The sequence below is a fragment of the Molothrus ater genome, chromosome 2 (assembly GCF_012460135.2).
Source record: "Molothrus ater isolate BHLD 08-10-18 breed brown headed cowbird chromosome 2, BPBGC_Mater_1.1, whole genome shotgun sequence".
NCBI lineage: Eukaryota > Metazoa > Chordata > Aves > Passeriformes > Icteridae > Molothrus > Molothrus ater.
In genome coordinates this window covers 32,144,005-32,168,952 of record NC_050479.2, presented here as the reverse complement: position 1 = coordinate 32,168,952, position 24,948 = coordinate 32,144,005, and the positions used below count along the sequence as shown (strand labels likewise).

Sequence of the window (24,948 nt, the reverse complement as noted above, 5' to 3'; positions counted from 1 at the left end):
AGTAGATTGGCAAAACTGGGCAGCTTTTCTGACAAACTTTAGAAAATCATGAGCCTTGCTAAGATCTTACTGTAATACTCTTGTAATACATTGGACGGAAGCACAAAAGAAGGTGCAGTAAAGAAATAAATGTTTTTTACTAAATATTTCAAGCTGTCTGATGTGCTCTCTTAGTATTTGCACCAGATTGTTATGTCTGCAGGTGTTGCAGAGAGCTGCAGTTGTGCCATCAATAGCTTTGTGCACCTTCATTCTGTGTGAGGCTTTTGCTGCATGGCAACCTGCAAATGTGGGGTTTCATCTGGGTTACCACAGGAATAAATTTCTCAGGATACTATACAGAGGTCTGTCTTCATAGCTACTCCTTTAAAGAGAAAGTAAGAGGACTTTTTATTTACTAAATACAATATTAACATTGCAATTTTTATCAAAACTTTATATTAGCAGAAAGCGAATGCTGTTTGTCATCTGATTCTCCTTCAGAGACCTTTTTTCTTTTCTGACTTTCTCCAGTGCACTTAGGAGCTTGGGGGGGAGAGAGAATGGGATGAATTGAGTGTTGAGGATTATGTTTGGAAATATTTTTTCCGTTAACTTTAGTTTAGAGTAGATAATAGCAGTAGGTAAGAGACTAACTGGTTCCTTTTCAGCCATGGAAGTAATCAGCTGGGGTGGTCCCAGGGCGCTCTGGGCACGAGTATTGCTGAGTGATCATTGGCTGCCACCTGCGTGACAAAGTAAAGGACCAACCCTTCCATTTATACCAGTGGAGCCAGATCACGGGAAACAATTGACAGGTAAAATATACTTTTGAAAATTTAAGGGAGAGGAGAGAGGACACATGATAAAAATGGAGCAAAGAAGCTAAAAGATTTGCCACAGATAGCAAAGGTTGCTCCTCTGAAACTTTTACTTATTTATAGCTTACTTTTTTTGGGGAGAGGCACACAACAAAGTTCAGGTTACTTTGTTGCTCCCCTGGGAACAGAGCCTTGCTTGCTAAGAAACAATGTTAATCAAGTTGTAGCAGCAACATTTCTACCAGAATTTTATTGTAGTTACAAATTACAGTTCATATTTATGCACACACTTCCAGATCCTTGAATCCTTATTGTCTTGACACTGGGTATTTTGCACTGGTCCAAGAGATGGGTATGGCTTTTGGTTTTTTAGACTAAAAATAAATTGCTGAATTTTCAAGGTTATCAGTTGATTGTACTGTAGCGAGTTACTCTAGAAGTTAAAATGCCATACAAAAAATGAATGTAAGTAAGTTGTAATCTCGCTGATAAAACAATGCTTAGCATCAATATTTTTCCTTCTTTTTATTATTTTTTTATTTAGAGAATTGTCTGAAAATAATTTTTAAGAACTTTTAACTACATTATTTTTACTTATTTAGAATTGTTAAGCTTATGCTTAGCTCAGCGTGATACAGGACTGGTGCAACAACTCGGTTTTGATCAGTGACTCAAAATTGTGATCACCCTGATGTCACCGAATGGCCACAGCTTGTAAAAGGTAAGCATAAAGCATATCAGGTTGTTTCTCAGGAGTTTTTCTACTATAATGTTTATTTTAAGGTATTTAATTTGTATGGCCTGAAGTTGGTTTTATAAATAATATTAAGTTACATTGTTTGTTTTAGATAAGTCAGCCGGCAGAGTTGAGTTACACTCTTGCTGACAGTGATTTCAACGCTGGCTCAGTTTGCCCTTGCCTGCTTTTTAAAATACAAGCAAACGCTGTGGTGCTCCATGATATCCCTCTTAAGAACAATGCTATCATTTAAAAGTCCCTGGTTTTGATTTTGCTGTCGTACTGAATTTCTGTATAAACTGTTTAGCATACTTATCCAAGCATGTGTTCAGTTTTTGTTTTGAAGTATTTCTCCAGATGGCTTGATGATGTTAAAGTGTGTGTAAGCTTGCATACCATTACTTTTCTCATCTAGAGAGGTACACTGGAAGTAAAAGGAGTGGCTTGTAGAATGGAGGAGTTGCTCCCTGTGTTATTGGAAATGAGCCACCATTTGAATTTGTGAGCTCATACTGCAGTATTCAGATTAGTTGTTGTCTTGTGATCAGTGTCTACAATCTAACTGAAAGCTGAAATTTTTAAGAGCATTTGCTCTGAGATTTTCTCTGAACAGAACTCTTGTTTCAGATTTTAAGCATGATGAAAGGACGTCTTGCCGTACTATATAGTTGTTTTTCAATACTGTTGCCTGCTCACAGGAAATAACAAGGTATCTTGTTTGTAAACAATTGGGTATTGCAAAATAAATAGCTTCTCAGCAAACAAGTACAATTCCTGTAATTAGATTGATCTTCCATTTCATTTTGCTTAGTATTGAAACCTCATTTTATTAGGTGCTTATGTTGTCATTTGAAACCTTTTAAAATCGAATTAATATGTCCATTAATAGTTCTGCAAATCATAGTTATAGTAGGTCTGTTCATGTTTTAGAAAACAATAAGCTGAAGGAATTTTCATCCTGTGTTCTGCAGAACCACTTACCTTAGAGGACTAAACCTTTTTTGACCCAGCTAGATGGTATTTTTTTCTTATATTGTTTATCTTATAGACACAACCTTTTTTTTTGAGTAACATATACCGAACTGTATTGTCTCTTTACAGCCCTAATAATATTCTCACAAATAGTGAGGATAGGAAAAGATTTTGGATATACTGCTAGCTGTTTTCATGTCTGTACGCAGATCACCAGGCTGCTTTTTTTATATGCAGAGTTTAGATGCCAGTCTGCTCTTTTTCTGTAATTCTTCATGCTGCTGTTTATTTTAAAGGCTGAAAGGCTTTAGATATTCTTGATGGGTTTTTTTTTAACACCACTATTTCCTTTGTATTTTCGAAGCAACTAAAAGCACTACTCTTTCCCAAATCTTCAATGTGTTGTATGTCCCAATACTGGAATTAAGAAAGCAAAAGCCTTAAATGTCCAGACATTTTGCTACCATTTTCTAAAGTCTTGGAAGTAAATAGAGGAGCTAACCAGTATGACTATAAACATGTGTCTTTCTTCTATTCCAGCTTCTAACACTTAAATGCTCCGGTGAATGAGTGGGAAAAAAAATTGAGATTCTTTTCACTAAGCATTTAGAGGCTTGCTTTGGTCACCAGAGTTAAAAGGAAATTCTTATTTGTTTTGCTGCTGAGCAATATTTTTGTCAGCAACTGCCTTGTCAGTCCTGACAATTTAATGAGTAAGGGAAATGTAATTTGGAGGTAATAAACAGAGGCCAAATTTTGAGATTGGGCAGTTTTTATGTTATTTTCCAGTTAAAGAGTATTTACATTTCAAGCATGAGTGTAATGTTAGTTGGATAGGAAGTTCAGAATTCTGTCCCTAGTGTCTGTTAAATTTTATAAGTTAGTGAAATACAAACAAATAATCTCCTGTGTTCTGCATCATCTGTCACCACACAGTATCCAGCTAACCTGGAAATTATAAGTTGTCTGCCAGAAATACCTTCTAGGCACTGGGTCTGTTTAGTAGAATCCAAAAAGTTTTTAAGATCTGATATTTCAGAAAAGTAACTAAAATTTTAGTAGAGCATTTGGAGAGCAGTCCAAACTTTAATAGGAGAGACCATCCAGTAAAATAGCACAATGAAGCAGGAAAAAAGGAATGTATCAGGCTACATGTGGAGATTTCCAATAGCATTTAGAATGTTATAGATAGTTTTATAATAAATAGAGAAATTTAGAAATTGCATTCTTATAAATATTGATTTTTTTTTTCCTGTAAAGCTGTGGGAAAGTCTGCTTAGCTGTCCTAACTGAAGTCTCTCAGCAGACTCTGGTGAAACCTAAAAAGTTAGTTCTGTTTGCAGATTTTAGCTCACTTCTGTTTTTAGAGAGCTGTCATGAAAGACATTTTTGTTCATCTAAGCTGCAGAGTTTTACTGTAATGGCTGTGCTTTGTTTCCACTCCTTGCACAGTATTTCCAGCATGGCAGTACTGGTCAACTGTACCAAAGGTTGTTCCCGAGCAAAGGTCTGATTTCAAGGCATCCTAAGATGATGGGAAACAAAATTGCTGCATTTGTACTGGCTTGTCTTCTGGCTTGTCTGGCTACAAACTCACTGGCTAGGGGGAAGTTCTGCCTCAAAGAGAGAAAAAAAATGCTGTCTGAAAAAAATTAAGTTGAATCAGTGCTGTCTTAAGGAAGATGGGAATAAGGAGGAGCTAAATAACTATAATTTAGTCTACTTTAAGTTAGTATGGAGCTAACTGAATTAGTCTGTAAATTAAGTCAGTGGGGTTGCCAAGCTAAACACAGGTGCTGCTTGTGCTAGGCAATAACACTTAATTCTGAATTTTGCTGTCTGATCTCTTGGCTGGACTGAAGACAATAGAAATCTGTGAGATTAGCTCCGTGAATTCAGGTGGAGAGAGATAAGAGATTTGTTTTGATATCCTTTTGGACCCTGTTTCTGAGCTGCTACTTCTTAGAGTCCAGCTCTGTAGAGAATTTGTTGGTTGCAGTTGATCGCTGATAATCTTTGAGTACACGTTTGGTTACAGAAGTGGTTATGAAGAATTAGCCCAGAACCCTGGAGCACTGTGCAGCCAGAATGCAGAAGTACTGCCAGCAGATCTCTCCCCTAATGGCTCCTGTTGCGTAAGCACGGGGAACAAGTGCTCCCCTGCTTAGGGAAATTTAGCTTAATTATACTATCATGTTTTATGTGATAAACTGAATTCTAGAGTTTGAGAAGTTAAATCTGCAAGTATCAAAAAGTTGATGCTTTTAGTGGCAATAATACACTCATCGCATTCCATCTTTCATAACTTCATATTGTAATGACTTAAAAGAACAAGCAGTGCTTAAGTTTTTCTGTCTGGTTTTGCAGATCACCAGGAGAACCACACTCTGAGAACATTGAAACTAGCCGAATGTAAGTAAATGACTGGATGAGTTTGGTTTATCTTGATAAAAATGTTCTGAACATGTATAACAGTCACTCTTGCATTTGCTTAATAAAAAGAAGACAAAAGCTGAGTAGAACTGTGAAATTACCTTAGCAAATTTCAAATTAATATTTTGCAATTTTAAGCCTCTGTAGAAACTGATTTTTTTTTTTTTTGTTTTGTTTGGAGGGTGCATGAGTTTAAGGGAAAGTTCAGAGGTTTAATTTAACGTGAACCAGTAGATGGTAGCATAATACAGTGTCAGAAATCTTACAGCCTATATTCAGACTTCACAGAAGAGATGTAATTGCTACCTGCTGTTCACTAACATCTTGCATGGCTTTGAAGACACTTCAGTATTAAGGCCCAATACCTGCTGGTATCTCTTGTGGTAGATGGATTGTTGAACTAAGAAAAAGAAATCGTGACTTAATTTGGTGAATTTATATGCCAGTTACTTCTAGAAACAGAAAACTAGCTCTCTTTCGCTAAACCACAGAACATCTTGGTGACAGGTCTGAACATTTTTGTCTGTCTTCATTAGGTTAGAAGCCAGGATGAACTAAAATCAAGATTGTGGTAGACTGAAACGTTCATTTAAATTCAAAATTCAAAGGAGTTGCTGGAATTTAGAGGACTATTTAAAAACAAAAAAAGTTTTTTGAGACTTCATTCTTCTGTGAGTTAGCAAACAAAATTCTTTTCTAGCTATTCAAACTGTCCTGTCATAGAACTCAAACAGGGAAACCACAAACTGCTCTTCTAGATAACAGCACAGGTTCCAAAATAATAGAGGGAATGTAGCCCAGTAGTTGGTGTGCTGTCTGAGGCTTCAAAAGATCCGGGTTCATTTCTCTTCTGCCATGAACTTCTTCTCTGACCTTAAACTGTCTCCTTCACGCCTTCCCCCCAAGCGGTCTAGCGTTGTACATGCTGTGAGCTGGATGCCATTTTCAGGATGTTTTGCAGCCTAGTGACATGGTGTGAATTGCTCAAGGACTTCTCAGCTGTAGCTGCCCGACTTAAGGAGGAGCAAAACTGCAGTGAGCCCCCCCTAAAAAATGAGGAGGAGGAAACAGTGAAGGCTTTTCTGAACAATTCACTGCAGTGAAGCCTTTTGTTGCACTAGGAGAAGCAATTCTTCTGGTACCTCAGATTTTTTTTCCCTCACTCATACCATCTGCTACAGAAGTGCTGTCCAGCTGCTTTCTTAGGAATGCAGTGAAGGTTGCAGGGAGCCTGACCTGAAAGGTGACTCTGCCTGTTGGTGTGTGGACTCTGTGTGTTGCTGTGTTAGAGGTCACAGGGTAAATAAAAGCCCTGCCATAATCTCTTACTCCTGCTCCAGTAGTGGCCCCTGCTGCATTGTGGTTTATTGTTCCTGCAGCAAGTTAAGTTGTGTCCTTTAGTTTCCCTGTCCTAGCCAAACAGAGGAAATAAGGCTGCAGGCTGGCTATAGTCCACTCTGGATATTACCAGTTAGAGTAATGGTTTTTATGCATTTTAAGCAAAGATGTATCAGCAGCACTCACCTAGACTGGTGTGAAACAAAGACTTTAACAACCTAGCATAAATCAGAAGGAAAAGGCAGTAAAGTTTTTTTCCTTTTAGAAGTTTGACAATTCTTGTGTGTGTGTGTGAATTATCTTCCTTAGAACCGAACATTAAAAAAAATTACAGAAGTAAGCTTTCCTGTGTTACAGCTAAATACTTTTTCTTTTTTATGTACACCAGTGATCAGTGTGGCCCTGACTTCATAAATTTTAGCCATGTCTAAAATAAATATGAGCCAGTCAAGCTGTAGGAATTCACATATTTGATGAGTAGTTATACAGTGTATTTGCAAAACTGAATGTTTTTTGAACTGTATCACAATGTGATATGGACTACACCTGTTACAGAGAATGTTTGCAATCCTTCTGCATAGCTGCTCTTGCCACATAAGATGGAATGGCAGGTTGAGTGGTAGAGTTGTGACCTGCAAGCCTGCTGTGTTGCTAAAAATAGTTACTGTGTTATTTACATGCCTGAAATTCATTAGTAAATGCAGGGACTAAAGCAAGTGGATTTTTGTTTGCACAATGAATGGTTGGTTTTACTCTGGCTGGCTGATATAATTGATTTATTTATTTCCATGTTTTGAATTACAAAGCTTCATACCAAGAGCATAGTCATATATGTTTCACATGTTTGCATGAAAAGAAATTTAAAGAAAATATTCAGATTCTTACACAGCAAAATCTTCCATATGTAAGTCTTGCTTATCCCAGGCTTTTCAAATTCTGGGTCTCCATGTGATTAACATCTTGGTGCTGACTCAAATTTACAAGTCTTTTATCTTAGAATTGTTAAGGTCAGCATTTTCTGACTGCTCCTGTCACACATCTCCATTGACTTTCCCTTTCGATTCATATAACTTTCTTAAAACCTCTTTAGCACTAAATCACATAATTTGATTGTTTAACAGTAACTTCTTTTATGTTCATGTATTTTCACTCTCTGTTTTTTTTAACGTTTTTTATCAAGGCAAAGATATGACTGTCTTCATACAGCTTTCTGTGCATTCATCTTTCCTTCTCTCTGCTTTTGAGGATGGGATTCTTTGCAATTTTGAAACCCTGCTCTGTTTTTTAATATGACTGTAGCAAGACAATTTTTCTGAGACAAGATTGCGAGATAGATGCTGACTGTGTTCTTTGCTCCCTTTTCCTGTCTTCCTGCATTGCTCCATATAGCCAGGACAGACCTTCTGTTCTCAGGGGTGCCCTTTCTGAGGAAATGCCATGCTTTTGTCAGCACATGCTATTCCCAGAAGCATGCTGGATCTAGAGCACACAGTGGGAAGGAAGGTCCCTTGGGTTAAACCAGTATGGTCCATGCAGAGCTCACAATCCACCCCTGCTATTGGGGTCCACCACACTGGAAAGAATGGGGTTTGGAAAATGTGAGCTCCATGCACAGGCACGTTTGCCAGATCCACATTTGCTGTGAGGCCAGAGGCTGAGGCAGGCAAAAGGTGTTACAGCACTGCTGGAACCAAGGGCTGGGCTCCAGCTGTGGGTGGACTCTTCGGCAGTTTGGTGTGCAGGGCTCTTCTAAAGGCTCTGTGTGGGCAGTGCTATTACTGGAAGCCTGTCTTTTCTAGCACTGCTCTTCTTACTCTAACTAAACAGAAACAGGAAAATCAGCATGCAGGGTTTGAAGCTGAAACTTGCACAAAGCAATATTTAACTTTACAAAGATGACCATCTACAACACCTTCTTTAACAGTTTTTGACATGCTGGTCATCTTCTTTCCAAAGTGTAGTATAACTGCTGCAGATGTGTCTCTTTATTCTACAAATGCATCTATTGAAACTGCTTTGCTATTAGTACTAAAAAAACTGTTTCCTGGGTTTCTATGCATATTAATGCTTTTATTTTTTTCTATTAAGAAAATTGCTTATGAACATTTTGGCACTTCTAAGTTCCTAATAGCCATTGTAAAACAGGCTGTAGTAGATTTCCATTTAATGAAATTAGCTGTCTTGGAGCAATCATAGAATCATCAAGACTGAAAAAGAACTTCAAAGTCACAGAGTCCAGCCCTTGACCAATGACCACCTTATCAACTAGACCATTGCATTACATTCCATGTCCAGGTGTTTCTTGAGGAATTCCAGGCAGGGATGGTGACTGCACTACCTCTGTGACCTGCCCATTCCAAAGCTTGACAGCCCTTTCAGTGAAGAAACTTTTTCTGATGTCCAACCTGAACTTCCCCTGGTACAGCTTGATGCCGTTTTCCTCTTGTCCTGTCACTGGTTGCCTGGGAAAAGAGACCAGCCCTCACCTGGCTACAGCCTCCTTTCAAGTGGTTCTAGAGAGTGATTAGGTCACTTTTCACCCTCCCTTTTGTCCAGGCTAAACACCCCTAGCTTCCTCAGCTGGTCTTCCTAAGACTTGTGCTCCAGACTCTTCATTAGCTCCATTGCCCTATTCTGGACCCACTCCAGCACCTCAATTACTCCCTTGCAGTGAGTGGCCCAAAACTGGAGATGGGATTCAGGGTCCAAGAACAGGGAGATCACAGCCTCATCCTGCTGGCCACACCATTGCTGACACAGGCCAGGTGTGTGGGTCACATTGGCCTTCTTGGCCACATGGGCACACACTGGGTCAAGTTCAGCTGCTGTGGACCAGCACCCCCAGGTCCTTTTCCACTGGGCAGCTTTCCAGCCACAGTGCTCCAGCCTGTAGCACTGCACAGGGCTGTTGTAGCCCAAGTGCAGGACCTGACACTTCACCCTGTTAAACTTCATGCTGTTGGCCCATCAATCCATCCTGTCCAGATCCCTTCCTGCCCTCCAGCACTCCTGTCCAATGAGAGATTTATTTGTAACAATAATATAGTAGTTATTGTATCCTAAGCAAAAACCATTCAGAAGCGTGTTATTTCATGCTGCTATTTCCAGACAAGTATGAAACATCCATTTGTATTTCTGAAATTTAGGTAAACTTACAAGCAAAAATGATGCAGTTATGCAGATATTTTAAACTTCAGGCGCATTTTGAATGTAAATGTAAACTTGAATGTAAGTGCTTTGTAGGTGAATTTTAAATTATTACATGCTTCAGGTCTTTCAAAAATTCCTTTAATGTTTAAACTTCTAATTTTCTCTATGGCAAGAGATTCCATTCCATGGTATTTCTCCAGTATTTAGTTTAAGGTATTTGAGAAATGCAAATTACATTGTTTCATAGGAACTTTTGAACCAGTACACTCAATCCCTGTTTTTTGCAGGTTTTAGACATTGAAAAATTACTACAATTACTACAGAAAATGCAGCCCAGTTCACCTTTGTCTTGGTTTTACATGTTTCTCATGATACTCCACAATTTTGGCACCATTTAAATTACAAATGCAAAGTACTTACTATCTGGCTTTTTATTAGCTAAAGAACACATGGAAAGCCTAAAAGCAATTCTTTTTCTGTAACTACTACAAACTAATAAATGCTAATTTCATTTTAAACAGAAAAGTGTGCTTGTGAAATTGTTGGACTTTAAAGAAGGAAGTTGAGTGTCTATTTTAGGTGCCTCTCCTCCTCACTGAAGCCTTGCTTGGGGAGGTTATACAAGGCCCACTGAGTGGGAAGTTATCTTTCAGTCATAAGAATATGCCTGTGAAATGTTTACAACTTCAGCCACACCAGTGCAGTTTCATAGTTGGATATGCAACAACAATGGGTATTTGGAAATGTTTATGCAGGTCAGTCACTACAGCCTGAGCTACAGTAGTAACTGTGTGTGCTCATGGGCAGCAGTGAACCAGGCCTTGAGTTTTCTAAGGGACCAGCTGCACTTGACCAGATCCCTTTATAGGAACTTGAAGAGAGCTGTGCTCTTCACGGGTGTAGCATGAGCCAAGAATAGAGAGTAGTTTTATGTTACATTGCTTGATGAACCCGTTTTAATGCCTCAAGCCAAGAACTTCAGTTTTCAGCTTACTAAATGAGCAGGGGAATGTAGAAAGAGATCAAGTTTTTGCTTGTGGACAATACAAAGAGTATGCTACAAGTTCTTTTGCTGAATAATGTAGAAATAAGAAATGTGGTCTTTTGGCAATGGACAGTGATACTGTGATACCTGAAGTACGCCAGTGGGAATGTGGTATGGAATGTGTGAAAATCTCACACTAACTTACTCAGAACTGCACTTTCTGTAAGTCTTTTTGTTGATGAACCTCAGTAAGGGTAGCTCTTGTGGAAGGATTGGTAAATTCCCTTCTACCTTCTGAGGTCTGTATCCTCACTGAAATTTATTTTATTTATTTACCTAAATCATTTGTCTGGGGTAATGTGAAAAGTCTGTGGAGTAGCTGCCAGGGAGAGGGGAAGGATCGAGTTTATGGGGACTTAAGGAATTCTTACAAGAACACTCAGAGATGGCTGATGTCATCACAAGGCCTTTCTCAAGGATTTTTCAATGATCTTGGGAATCTGGAGACCTCTCAGTCAACTGGAGACTGGCCAATGTTGGCCCAATATTCAAGGAGGGCAGGAAGAATGACCCTCCAAACTACAGGACTGTCACTCTCACATCAGTGCCTGGTAAAATTATGGAGAAGATTATTCTGGGAGTTACTGAAAAACACCTGAAGAAAACCACAGACATCAGTCATAGCCACCGCTGGTTCATGTCAAACCTAATTTCTTTTTATGATAAGGTGACCCATCTGGTTGAGCAAGGGAAGCCAGTTGATATTATCTTTTTGGATTTCCATAAAACTTTCAATACTGTCTTTTTACAGTATCCTTCTGGATACAATGTCCAGAACACAGCTGGATAAATACATCATGTGAGGGGTGAGCAACTGGCTCACAGGTCAGGCACAGGGTTTCAGTAAATGGGGTGACATCAGACTGGTGAGCTGTCACTAGTGGAGTTCCACAGAGCTCCATCCTTGCCCCTCCTCAACATCTTCATCGATGACTTGGAGGCATGTCTCCAAGGTATACAGAGTAGGTTTGCCAGTGATACTAAATTGGGAGGTGCTGTTGACTCCCTGGAAGGCAGCCAGGTTGTGCAGAGAGACCTCATCAAATTAGAGGGTTGCAATCACCAATCACATGAAGTTCAACAAATACAAGTGCTCCTGGGACCTGCATCACAGAAAGGCCTCCTGGGGGCCCTGGTCAGTGGCAAGTTGAACATGAGCCAGCAGTGCCCTGGCAGCCAGGATGGCCAGCCATGCCCTGGGGAGCATCAGGCACAGCATGGCCAGCTGGGCATGGGAGGGGATTGTCCCACTCTGCTCTGCGGCAACCTCACCTTGAATATTGTGTGCAGTTTTGGGTATTGCAATATGAGGAAGATACAAAGCTGTTAAAGAGCATCTGAAGGATGGCTACAAAGATGAAGCACCTTGAGGAGAAGCCATATGAGGAGTGGCTGAGTCCACTTGGGCTGTTCAGCCTGGAGAGGGACACTGAGGGGAGACCTCATCATGGTCTGCAGCTTCCTGGTGAGGGGAAGCAGGGGGCAGACACTGATCTCTTCTCTGTGGTGACAGGACCTGAGGGAATGGCATGAAACTGTGTCAGGGAAGATTTAGGTTGGATATTAGGAAAAAGTTTTTCACTCAGAGGGTGGCTGGGCACTGGAACAGGCTCCCCAAGGAAGTGGTCACAGTGCCAGGCCTAAGATCAAGAAGTGTTTGTTAGGTACATGGTGTGATTCTTAGTGATGGTGCTGTGTAGGGCCAGAAACTGAACTTTGATGATCCTTGTGGGTCACTTCCAACTAAGGATATTCTATAAAATTCTAATACTGCTGTATTCTGTACTGTTGTACACCATATTGTTTGCTTCCATACTTGATTTAAAAAAGAAAAATTAAAAATACAACCTTCTGTCTCTAATAGAGTTTCAGAGAACTTGAGTCAGTGAGTTGCCAGCCACAAGTTAAAATAAAAGTGTTTGTACAAACAGACTTATTGTAGGCATGCCAAAGTTTGAGAAGTAATTAGTCGCTAAAAACTAAAAGCAAAAAAAAAACATTGAGTCCTTCAGATGTTAACTGTTAGAGACAAGTCTAAGCTTAGCCTTATTTACTGGCATCTCAGATATAACCTGGTTAAAGTGAAGTGTTGTTTAACATGATAAAATGTGTTGTTAATGTATCAGTGTTTATACACTCATATAACTTTATTCAAACTACATGTGTGAGCTGGAAAAGTGTGCATGTTGGTGGCCACAGCTCGGGTGTAAAAATTCAGCTTTTTCATATATAAATACTTAACCTGCTTGCAAATTACAGTATTTCACACTCTAAATCTGGAGGTCTGGAATGATTGAAGGTCAGGAATGATCAAAGCACGAAATTTTGCATTCAGAAATAGTTGTCTCTGAAATAATTTACTGTTCCAAGTTGTACTAAAACACTGTTGCTTTGAGGGGATTTGGATGGTTTTTCTTAAAGCCTCTATACTAATGGCTGAAGTATGAAAGACAAGATTAAAAAAAACCCACTTATTTTTAGATGTACATGGAGAGAGGCAGATTTTTGTAAGTCTAGGTATAAAAATGTTAGACCAGAACACTTCCCTTAGATTAGAGTATAGCTATTCCCTGTTACACAGTAATGGTTTTAATTATATTGCTCATGCTGCTTTTTCTTTCCACATCCATATCAAAGTGCCACGGAAACCTTTCACCTCAGTTGGTTTTTTGTTTGTTTTCTGTTCCCTGGAACGAAAACATTTCAGGGAATGAAAGCTCAGGTAGGCATCAAAGTAATTGTTTTCCTTGTAAGATGTATTTTCTTCTCTGGGATTATGAGATCTTGAAGGGTGAAGAGAAAAAAGCAGAGGTCTTACTGCTGAGTAATCAGTAGTCACTCTCAGAACATTTTCCCTTTTGAAGCAACTGCATTGAAACTGCTATTTAACCAGCCATTATTAACAGCAAGGTGCAGCAAGTGCTGAGAAGTACCAGTGGGTCTAGCACTTCAGTTCTGAAGTACTTGTTCTAAGCAGAATCTGTGCATACATTGACATCAGGAAAGGCAATTTTAAGTTAATGTCACAATTTCTCTGCTGCTCTAATTTTAGTAGTACTGTATCACTGAAGTTCCATAAAAAGCCTTTATGTTAAGCCTAGTCAGAATGTTTGAAATCTTTCATAGTTGGTAGTTTTCATTAATAACTTATTATTTTAAATGCAGTCAAGGTTTGGGGGTTTCTTTCTGAAATGTGGTCAAACATGGTGCTCTTGGTGCTGCATGCAGCTGCTTCTGTCCTGGTTACCTGCAGCTTTCCAGTGATTTCTTTACTATTTGCATGTTTCTGTAGAAGTCTGTGGCCTTATTAATAAGGCAGTTACATTTTCTTTTGTGCATATATATAGTACTGAGCACTAGACTTGTACAGCAATACAGCTGTGATTTTTCAGAATACGTACTTGATACTATAATGGCAGGAGAAACAGAAGGATTTGGCAGATAGCACTTTTTGGGATTGTTTTTTTATTTTATTTGGACAACCATATAATTTATTTAAGCTGAGGATAAATATATCCAGCCTTGAGGTTATCTCTAATTGTGTTTTTAGCATCAGTTTAATTAATCAAGGAATATTTTTTGTTCAGATTTAAATAGACTAAATATGATAATTTAGTCATCTGGAATCTTGATAAAATGGGTAAAATAGTATAGTATTGATAGTATTGCTAAATAAATGTCTGAATTGTTTGTGTTTCATGCCTCTTTCATCTGTCAGTGGCAGCCATGCCTCAGTACTATATATTAGATTCAACACCTGTACAACTTTCAGTTTTGTTTCAGTTGCTGCCTTGTTTTGCATCCAAATTGCTCTCTTTTTTAGTGACAGTTGAGATTGTTCAGAACTGTACAAGACTGTCTCCACTGTAGCACTACCATGTAAAGCTGAAAAATGCATAAACAGGATTTATCTTTTACTTACATAGAACCCAAAAATTAAATTGTGTGTTAAATATATTTGCATTTATCAAGATGAGAATCCTGCATTTAAAAAAATCTTCGGATGTGTTCTCTCTGACAGAAATCTTGTGTTTCAGTGCCTGACTAATCTCTGCCTTGCTGATGCTATTGAATGAGCTTTGTATGTGAAAGCTCCACTAATCCTTGTACTTACTGTTTGAATGTTTGCTACAGGAAGCGAGCAGCTGCAAAGCATCTAATAGAGCGCTACTACCACCAGTTAACCGAGGGCTGTGGAAATGAAGCCTGCACGAATGAATTTTGTGCTTCCTGTCCAACTTTTCTCCGTATGGATAACAATGCAGCAGCCATTAAGGCCCTCGAGCTTTATAAGATTAATGCAAAACTCTGTGATCCTCATCCCTCCAAGAAAGGAACGAGCTCAGCTTACCTAGAAAACAATTCCAAAGGTGCCCATAACAATTCCTGCACTGACAGAAAAATGAACAAGAAGGAAATGCAAGGCCCGAGAGATGACTTTAAAGGTAAGATGTTTACAATTTTCATGAAATAAAACACATTTCATATGCACAAGTACAAGCCAACAGAATTCATTCTGGTGGTGTTCTGCTGACTTTAGTAAAATAGAGTATTAGACAATTGAGTATTTTCCTATGGATTCAGAAAAATGCATGGATTAAGGCTGAACACTGATTCCAAATCTAGATCTTGACCACATCTCTGTTAAAATAAACATGCATTTGTTGTCTTACAAGAACAGTGATTTTTTGCAAATATGGAAAAGTTGTAAGTGCTGTTGTATGACTCTTTTAGTTTTGCTAGTTTCATAGTTATTCTGCAGTTAATAAATTATCAAAGTTATACTTTAACTAATTTCAGATCCTATGTTGAGAAACTTAACAGATGAAATAAATAATACCGTAAGTGATAGGCAATACATTCACCAAGCTAAAAAATGTTTGAGCACAGTTATTATTAAGCCAGTGTAAAATGAAATACTGTTCTGTGCATATGTTTTCTAACTTCTGTTTAGCTTTTCAAGCAATCTGTAATAGTAAATACATACTAATAGAATAATGTTAGTTGTCACCTTAACCCGTGATGCAAACACGTCCACAAACCTGGCCAAATGGTTTTCAAAGCCATTAACCTTTGAGCAGACCACCTTTAAGTGTTGTGGCAAAAAGTGATATAAACACAAGTCCAGATTCATTTATTTTAGCTAAAGAAGGCGACTTTTTTTTCTAATCTACAGCAAAGATTTAAAAAGCCCTACAGAATTAGCAATAAAACATAATACTGTGTTATAAGCAACCCAAGATATTCCAGCACCAGTTTCTTCTTTATCTGATGCAAGGATAAATTTGTACCCAAATTACTTATGATCTGAATAAGCAGAGAGGCAAACACTAGGAAGGGGAAAGGGAAGGAACTGTAGCATTACATGAGCAAGAGGCACATTAAGTCTGTTTTGTGTTTTTCCTCTTGATTTTTTTTGTATTATTAATGGAGATTTTCAGATACAGAATTTTCTTTATTCTATCTAACCATCCCCTCTCCCCAAGGCAGGTACCTAAGAGTCTTCTGAACCTACCTCCAGAGACAGTCTGTTGGCTACAGCAGTGACTCAGACTTCCTCTCTTGGAGCATCCCAAGTATTGACATTCCTTTGTAGCTGTATAGACAGAGGGCTTTTAATGCATTCTTAAAGCTCATCTGAGGCTCAATTACCTTTGGAATTGGGTGATGTCTAAGGAATCTAGCACTCTGAATTTTTTTAAGGTCTGCTCCAACAGTTACTGGAAAATCTGCAGCAAAGTTTAGCAAAGCCGAGGAAAAGAATGTGTAGCTTGCTTTTATGCTTGACATAGGATTAAAAGTTCTTAATAAATTGAAAGAAATATGCTTCAGAAATAATTAAATTATTTTTCTGGAGTTCCTGAAATACTAAAACCTTTAAAAGAGTGAATGAGGAAATTCCTGTTGAAGTATGGAAATCTGAAATTTATGATATTGTTGAATTGTCAGTGTGTGCTGATAATTTTTATGCCATGAATAATGTCTATGGTCCAGAGTCAATGAACTTGAGACTCTGGTCCTCATTTTGAGGAGCCATGTCATGGAATATCATCTGTATCAGCAGGTAAATTTGTCTTAACACAAGAAAATTAAGACTTCTTTTAAGACAAGTTTTGCTTCCTGAGCATGCACTGCAGTGGATAAAAATAGATGTTGTGGAGTCCTTTCAAAATGTTTTCAGTAGAGCTGGTTTTTTAACAGGACAGATGTTTTGAGATTTGTCAGTGTCTTCAGATTAGAAGTCACTCTAAGCTTAAGACATAAGCCTAACCTTTCCTGTGTTACATGTGCTCTGAGAGTGGCTTGAGGTTCTGTGAAAGTCAGTAGGTTGTCTGTCTTTGCATCATCTAGTTTGTCTTTTTAATTTAATGACTTCTTGGAATGAGTATCAGTGTAGGTGATACAACACCTTTATTAAACCTTGTTATTAAAATGATACACTTCTTTCTGCAGAGGTAGGTAGTTCTAGCATGGTTGGTGAATACAATTTTGAGATGTTTTCTCTAGAGATGCTATTAAACTGATTCTGTTTTGGTTCTAAATTATGTGTCAGTTCAGAAGAATCTGCTTAAACTAGAATATTTTTTATGGTCTTATCATGTTTACAGTAATTCTACTGTAAATCATCACCTGATGTGAAAGCATCTGTGGGTTCTGTTTGAGAACTAACATAGAAGGCTATAAATAATGTTTTCTTTCTTTTTTCTAAAGAGAAAGGAAGATTTCAAATAACAAATGGACTCTTCGAATGACTTATTTTGTATCAGGAGTTTGGGGAGAGGGAGAACAGACAGGTATTTGGAGCAGATGATGTGTGTAAACCATCTTGTTCCTCTGAATAACATGTTGATTAGTATACCTAAGTTGCTTATCTTAGTGAGGCCTGATGTACAAAGATATAATCTACATGCCATGCTGTATGTGTAATTAGAAGGCAGCATAAATTTCAGAGCATATATTGAGGGGTTCGGGAGGGTTTTCAGGCATCAATTTAGTCTAAAAACAGTTGCAGAAAGCATTAAAAAGAGAAATAAGAAATCTTATATTCCCATTAACATACAACAAAACAAGTGATTGAGTCTTTTCTTCAGGGTCTGCTTTGAAAAAAAGAGGTTGATACAGTCTAGTTTGTTTAGTTTAATGACTTACACATTAACTATGCAGATTTACCAGAAGGCTGTATTGTTGCAGCCTTATTCATTAAGGCTTTTAAAGTTTAAACCTCTTACTGATTGCACTTGTTTAGACAATACAGTACTGTTAACTACCTAATGTAGTTAATTGGCTGCAAAACAGTTTCACTATTGTACGCATTCTCTGATTGACATCCATGAATAAAATATTTTACTAAGTCAGTGAATGAAGTAATGATTTTTCATGCTAATGAAATTAGAAAGTATCTGTCTTGACTTTATTCAGCACTGACACTGTTTTTGCAGTTTTAGTGATGATATGACACACAGCTTTCTTAGGGCAAACCAGAAGTATATTATCTTTTTAATTTTTATATTAGTAAAACTAATATCTTTATCTTTTTATAGATGTGACCTTCCTAACAGAAGACAAGATATATGAAATTCTTGAACTATGTCGAGAAAAAGAGGATTATTCCCCTTTAATCCGTGTGATTGGGAGAGTGTTTTCTAGTGCTGAAGCACTGGTACAGAGTTTCCGAAAAACCAAGCAGCACACCAAGGAGGAGCTCAAGTCTCTTCAAGGAAAGGATGAAGACAAAGATGAAGATGAAAAGGAAAAAGCTGCCTGTTCGGCTGCTGCTATGGAAGAGATTCTGGTGCATCATCATCTTCATCATCAAGAATAGGTGATAGCACACAGGGAGATAATAACCTCCAAAAACTAGGCCCAGATGAAGTGTCTGTAGATATTGAAGCAGTCAGACGGGTCTATGATAGGTTACTTTCTAATGAAAAAATAGAAACTGCCTTTTTAAATGCACTTGTGTACTTGTCACCTAATGTGGAATGTGACTTGACTTACCATAATGTGTACTCTCGGGATCCTAACTATCTGAATTTGTTTATTATCGTTATGGAGAATGGCAATCTTCATAGCCCAGAGTATCTGGAAATGGCTCTACCATTGTTTTGCAAAGCAATGAGCAAACTGCCCCTTGCAGCTCAAGCAAAACTGGTCAGATTGTGGTCTAAGTACAGAGCAGATCAAATTCGGAGAATGATGGAAACATTTCAGCAGCTTATTACTTACAAAGTCATAAGCAACGAGTTCAATAGTCGTAACCTAGTGAATGATGATGATGCTGTTGTTGCTGCTTCAAAGTGCTTGAAAATGGTTTACTATGCAAATGTAGTAGGAGGGGATGTGGATACAGATCATAACGAAGAGGAAGATGAAGAACCCATCCCAGAATCAAGTGAACTAACTCTTCAAGAGCTGTTGGGTGAGGAAAGAAGAAATAAAAAAGGTCCTCGAGTAGACCCACTGGAAACAGAACTTGGTGTTAAAACTATAGATTGCAGAAAACCACTTATCCCTTTTGAAGAATTTATTAATGAACCACTGAATGATGTTCTAGAAATGGACAAAGACTACACTTTCTTCAAAGTAGAAACAGAGAATAAATTCTCATTTATGACCTGTCCCTTCATATTGAATGCTGTTACCAAGAACCTGGGATTGTATTATGACAATAGGATCCGGATGTACAGTGAAAGACGCATAACTGTGCTCTACAGCTTGGTTCAGGGGCAGCAGCTCAACCCCTACCTGCGGCTGAAAGTGCGGCGTGATCACATCATCGATGACGCGCTCGTCCGGGTAAGTCAGCAGCAGCGAGGGTTTCTTGGCTCTGACTCGTGCAAACTACATGGGCTTGGAGTCACTGAAAAGGACTCTGTGTGAGTGCACATATACTAGATTTCCTCCAGAAGAATCTCAGATAGCTTTATTGTTTGAATTCTAAGCATGATGTTGAAGATTTCTCTGTTTAGCAGAACTACTTCTGCAGATTTAGGTGTCATAAAGTATCAAATAGCTCCTATTCCCTATTATTAGATCCTGCACAGATCTTGATGGTGAGAGAGTTACCAACTTCAGTTTCTTTGTCCTCTGCACTGTCCTGGATCTTCTTCTGATGGTAGGGATTTTCAGATGGAAGTTAGAATGAAAACATTTTAGTTGTGTACTCTTCTTGCGGGCTTAAAAATTTCTAGAAATTAAGCATTATTTTAATTTGGTGCAAATACTGATACAACTGACAGAGGCAGACAGACCTGTTAATACCAAAGAAGTGTGAGAGCAGCCTATTTCTGAATCTGCTGACTTGTTTAATTAAAACTTAATGCCATTTGTATATGCATTTTTGGAAGAGGGGAATCATACAGGATACATACTTTACAGTGAATAGCTCTGTATAGAAGCCTTAATATGTTCTTTATTTTAGGACACTTTTTTTTTGTTAAAGCTGGTACTTTTCAAAAACTCATTTTCCTGTGTTCTTATAATAAAGCACAAGGTTTGCAATTTTTTAAATTTACTGATGGCTTTAAAAGTTGTTATTGAAGGCCTAGAGAAGTGTTTAGAGAGGGTTTGGGGAAATTACCTCATTTTGCCTCTCAACCCAGCTGTTACTTGCACTTAAATTGGATGAGTGTAACTGCCAGTGAAAGTCAATTGTGAAAACCCTAAATGACCTCCTACCTTGATTTTTCTGTATGCCTAGGAATTTCCAGCTGAGTTAGCTGCTTCGTGGGAATTGCTGATATTATGATTTGTCAGGGAAAACATTTGTCTTCAGAACCAAAAGAAAAAATGAAATTGCAGTGCAGAAGTGACTTCTGCCTGTAAACTCAACTTTATATTAGGCAAATAAATACAAAAATACTGTGTACCAGTTGTTTTTATTTAAGAATAGTCTTTGTAATTTCACTGCCTATCAGACTTACAGTTGTGTCCAGTTACATTTCGTCATATTACTGTAATGGAGTTTATTCCTTGAATGTTCAGCTTTGGGCACATAAATACTGGAAAAAAGGGAGGGATAATTCTTTCTCTTTAGGAAATGAAGAGGTAAAACAGCATTAAAGCTAGTTTTAGGATGTTCTTTTAAATGTCAATTTCAGCAGAGCAAAAGCAAGCCTTCCTCTTTATCCAATAGTAAGAAGGAAAATTCATAAATACGAGAAAAGGCATTCTTTTACATAGTGCTAGAAGTAGAAGTTGAAATCTTTGAGGACAAAAAAAGATGTTTAGGTTAAAAAGCTTGTGGGCAACATCAAATTACAGCGGGGCCACATTCTTGGCCTGTAGGAAGTTTAGGAAATTTAAATTCGATTAAGTTCAAACATACTAATCTAAATTATGATGCACTTGAAGCAGCCCTTGCTCAGCCTAGCAGCCTGAGTTACATGCCTGGGCAGTTGCCATGGATCCTCCTATGGCTGTTAATTTAAACTGTCAGAGCATGCTAAATCATGGTGACCTGACTGTAAGAGCCACAAAGAAAGTAAGGATTTTAAACTGTTTATTTGGGGACAGAAAATAAAGTGAAAAGATAAAATTGTTCTAAATTTAGGTAGTCTGAACTAAACTGTAGTGGTAGCCAAAAAGGCCAAGTGCAGCCCAGGCATTTCTCAGAAGCGGAAAATGGGTTATATTCAGTAAAATGGAGATGAACACAGAGGTGCCATCCAAAGTGGAGGAAGGGAGTATGTGCTGTTTCAAAGAGATGTTACAAGGTAGCTGTTGAGGGATGATGTGGAAGTAGGGAAAATTTTATTGTATTGTATGGAGTGGGTACAGAATCCACCTTTTAACTAGTGATATGTTTTAACTGATGATACAAAGTATCATTGCTCAGTGAAGGTATTTTAAATATTCCCCCAGAAGTGTTAGTGAATGGAATGCTCTAATGTCGCTGTTTGCCACAGTGTGCCTATTCTCTTTCATTTGTTTCTTCTCATTTTAATATCAGAAAACATGCAGTAGAAATACATTTTGGAAAGCTCAGAGTCTCTTCAAAGAAAATGTGAAGTCCTCTTAAGGGTAAAAACAATGATGGAGAGAACATAAAAAATGAATGAAGAAGTTGAATGAGAAATACTGGTTTTTACAACTGGTAGCCCCTAGTTTTATTATCAGGAATCAGGCTTAACATAAGCAAAATGGCATTTTGTTTTCCCCGCTGTGTATCTCAAGAGGGTGGGTGTCTTTGCCCAGGACCTGTAACTCTTCATGAATGAAAGATCCATCAAAAGCTAATGGACATTATGGGCATTTTGGTGTGAGCCACACAAACACCTCAGGAAATCTCTAAGCTGCAATTGTGCTGGTAGCTGGGAAGTTATTCCAGGGGAGATACTGCTCTACACTGTTGTCTTTTGTCAGAAAGTGCCAATCTGTTCAAGAATTGCATGCTGTTGTTACTGGCAGTCTTTGCAATTGGTTCAGAAGTGATTTTAGTAATTTTCACAGTTACTTCCTAATTGGTCTGAAATAGCTCTGGAGGAGGCTCTTCAGTCTTATGTCCTAAGCCTTAAAACAGTTTGCTCTGTCTCTGATGGGAATCTAAGATGGGTACTATAAGCTTCTGTAGCAGTACTGACAGCATCAAATCTAAGTGAAAGCTGCACTGAATACTTTGCATCAGGGATGGCTGCTGGTTTGAGTGTACAGTATTGAACTTAGGAAGAGTCTCACTGAAAAATTCCAGAAAGATCTTTCCAAGATAATAATATTCATTAGTGAATGTTCTTATATCTGTTCAGTGACAAAATGTTTCTGAACATGCTTAACATACAGGTAATTAATTACGAGTACCAACATATTTACCCTCAAATTTCATATGTTTTGAACTTCAAAGGTTTGAATATTTACAGACTTTTTTTAATTGTAACTATTATTTATGTCACTAGACCTGTGTCTTGACAGAAAAGTCAGTGAAGACTTTTTTGAGTATCTATAGAATAACTGATAACTTCCTGATAAAAGCATTTCAAAGAATATTGATGGAAATGAGGTTGAGATAGTTTTAATCATATTTTCCTTTTTGATGTTGAATATTTTTCAAACAAATACTTTGATCAGCCTTTGCAATTTCTTGCAAACACACTAAATACTGTCTTTCTGCTGATCAGTTGAGCTGATAAAGTCATTACCAAGCTGTTTTTCTCCTATCAATACTTAATATTTTAGCTTTTATAATTCAGTATATTCTCACTTCTTGGATTTCAGTAAGGCAAATATGAACACTAGTAAGTGATTTTTTTTGTTACTGGTAACAGCATAGGACTTTTTTCCTTCTACTAAGAATTTGAGCAATACTTTTTAAATACCTTGAAGGCATTATCTTGTTTAAAGTTGCTTATTGAGAGAATCTTAGTTCCCTAAAACACATACATCTAAGGAAAAAATTTATTTACAAATTTCTTGTTCAATTTCTTTGCATATATGAAACTTGCCTCAGAAACTTGTTTTTTTCTTTTTTATTGGAAATGATTTAATGAAACCTCTTTCTTTGTAGTATATACTTATTGTATACTTACTTGTATGTATGTTAGTCTGAAAAGTCACCTGGGGACAGGGGTGGAATTTTAGAATTTGTAACACTTCAGTCCCCACTTTTTTTAAGGAAGTTTGGTATTTGGGACTTGGTAGCTCAGTTTGCAGTTCCTGAAGGTAGTTAGCATGCTTTTTACTGTCTAGCAGATTTAATAGGTAAGCTGCACTGCTGAGTCACCTTGTGTGAGTGTGGTAGTCATGAAAGAAAATACCTCCATAAATCCTCTCTTCTGCCTTTTCATTCCCCAAGAACTATTATTTCTTTCATCCCCTTCTTCAGAGTTTACTCTTCCCCCACCCCCATGGCCCAGGTTAAATGTGGCATTCTTCTCAGGTAGCAGTAATTTAAAGGGTGTGAGTTATGACACACAACTTGTGCAAGTGAAAACGTGGTGGATTCCTTCAGCAGAATCAGGCTTGTACTTGGCTTGCAAATTAGAAACTCACTTTGACAAATTGCACATGGAATGCAGACAGCTAGTGGGCAGCAACCCTCTCCTGCTTGAAAATATCTCTGCTGAGTGTTTTGATGACCAAAACTCTTCTGTGACACCTGAACCCAGTAGTAGATTCTCTCCTGTCTTAGCAGCAAAGTACTTCAGGAGATTTGACATTTTTTGAGACCACGTTGAAGTTTGCGTGTTCAGGTGAAAATGTCAGCCCTGGTATGCACTGGTTGGGTGCAGAGCATGTGACTGTTGATGTGTGCAGGCTCCAAATGCATGAATTGTAAAAAAAAAACCAGCTGGAGCAAAGGCTGCTTTGTCACTGTAACTATTACTTTCCATGCCAGTTTTTAGAAAAGTGTGTTGACCGACTTATGTCATGATGTGTCACTGGTACTTTCAAGCTTAAATTTGCTTTGTTTTGTCATTTTTCTGTCTAGTGTGGCAAGCATTCCTGTTTCTAACTTAAAGAGAACCTTCATGTTATGATAGAACTTAAGGTGGTTTGTGATCATTTTTAACTGAATAGAAATTAGTTCAGTTGTTATCAGTTTTAAGCAGGTTGCCAAATGCTGGTGTTACATTAAGCTTTTAAATGTTGTCATATTTCTGTCATTCACTGAACATTCCTGTCTTTCAGGAAGGCAGTGTTATTCTGTAAACAAAGTAAAATCAACCAATGTCTTAAGTTGTGGAACATTGGTGTGTTTCAGCAAACAAAATAGAGATACTCTTTATGACATCATCTCTCAGCTTTCAACTTTTCAGTTCATACATTCTTCTGCTGCTTTAGACATTTTTAGGAATTTTAGGAAGTCCCTGGAAAATGTAATGATTATTTCAATGACATGGCCAGTCAAACCATCATGACAGAAAACAACTTCTAAAACTTCAGTAATTCACACAGATGGATTGTGTTTCCCTAGCAGCATCTATGTTGACAAGTTTGAGATAACTGTGAAAGAAAGGCCCCAAAAAACCTAAGAACCAGAGAGCAATAACTGAAGTTCATACTTTCCTGCTATAGAAACACTGCAGTGTTCTGCTTAAATTCAGTGCCTCCTTACAGTTGTGTTTGCTGCTGTTGCCCACTGCATTCAGTTTTTATTGTGAAGCATCAGTGTTGACACAGATACTCAAAGGAGCAGCTAAACCTAAAACTTTGAGTTGAGCAGCTTAGCAGCATTCTCCTGCTTACAGAATCTACTTCAAGGAGCATCAGGCTTTGCTCAAAATACTGGATTTTTGATAATCCTTTATCTGACTCCCTTGCAGACATCCAGTGCACTGTTCTAATCTGCCTAGCCAGCATTGCTCAACTAAGACTGTTTGCTTCCTCTTTTTATAGGCTGTTTTTGTCAGCCAAAAAATAACTTTGAAATTTCTTTAACTGCTCTATATGTATAAATATGAACTTATATAAATATGAACCTTCCTTAGTGCATTTCCATTACACCATAGAGCCTTCACACTATAACATAGTTTTGC

General features: G+C 37.9%; 1 protein-coding gene across 1 annotated transcript in view; it reads left to right on the top strand.

Annotated features, from left to right (window-relative positions):
* UBE3A (ubiquitin protein ligase E3A) overlaps window positions 1-24,948 on the top strand; it is a 53,330-nt gene that overhangs the window by 16,471 nt on the left and 11,911 nt on the right. Inside the window, 6 exon segments of the mRNA XM_036406501.2 lie at window positions 651-797; window positions 1,403-1,521; window positions 4,879-4,923; window positions 14,612-14,922; window positions 18,019-18,269; window positions 18,272-19,273. Coding sequence (XP_036262394.1) covers window positions 1,502-1,521; window positions 4,879-4,923; window positions 14,612-14,922; window positions 18,019-18,269; window positions 18,272-19,273 — 1,629 coding nt within the window. The 5' untranslated portion in view covers window positions 651-797; window positions 1,403-1,501.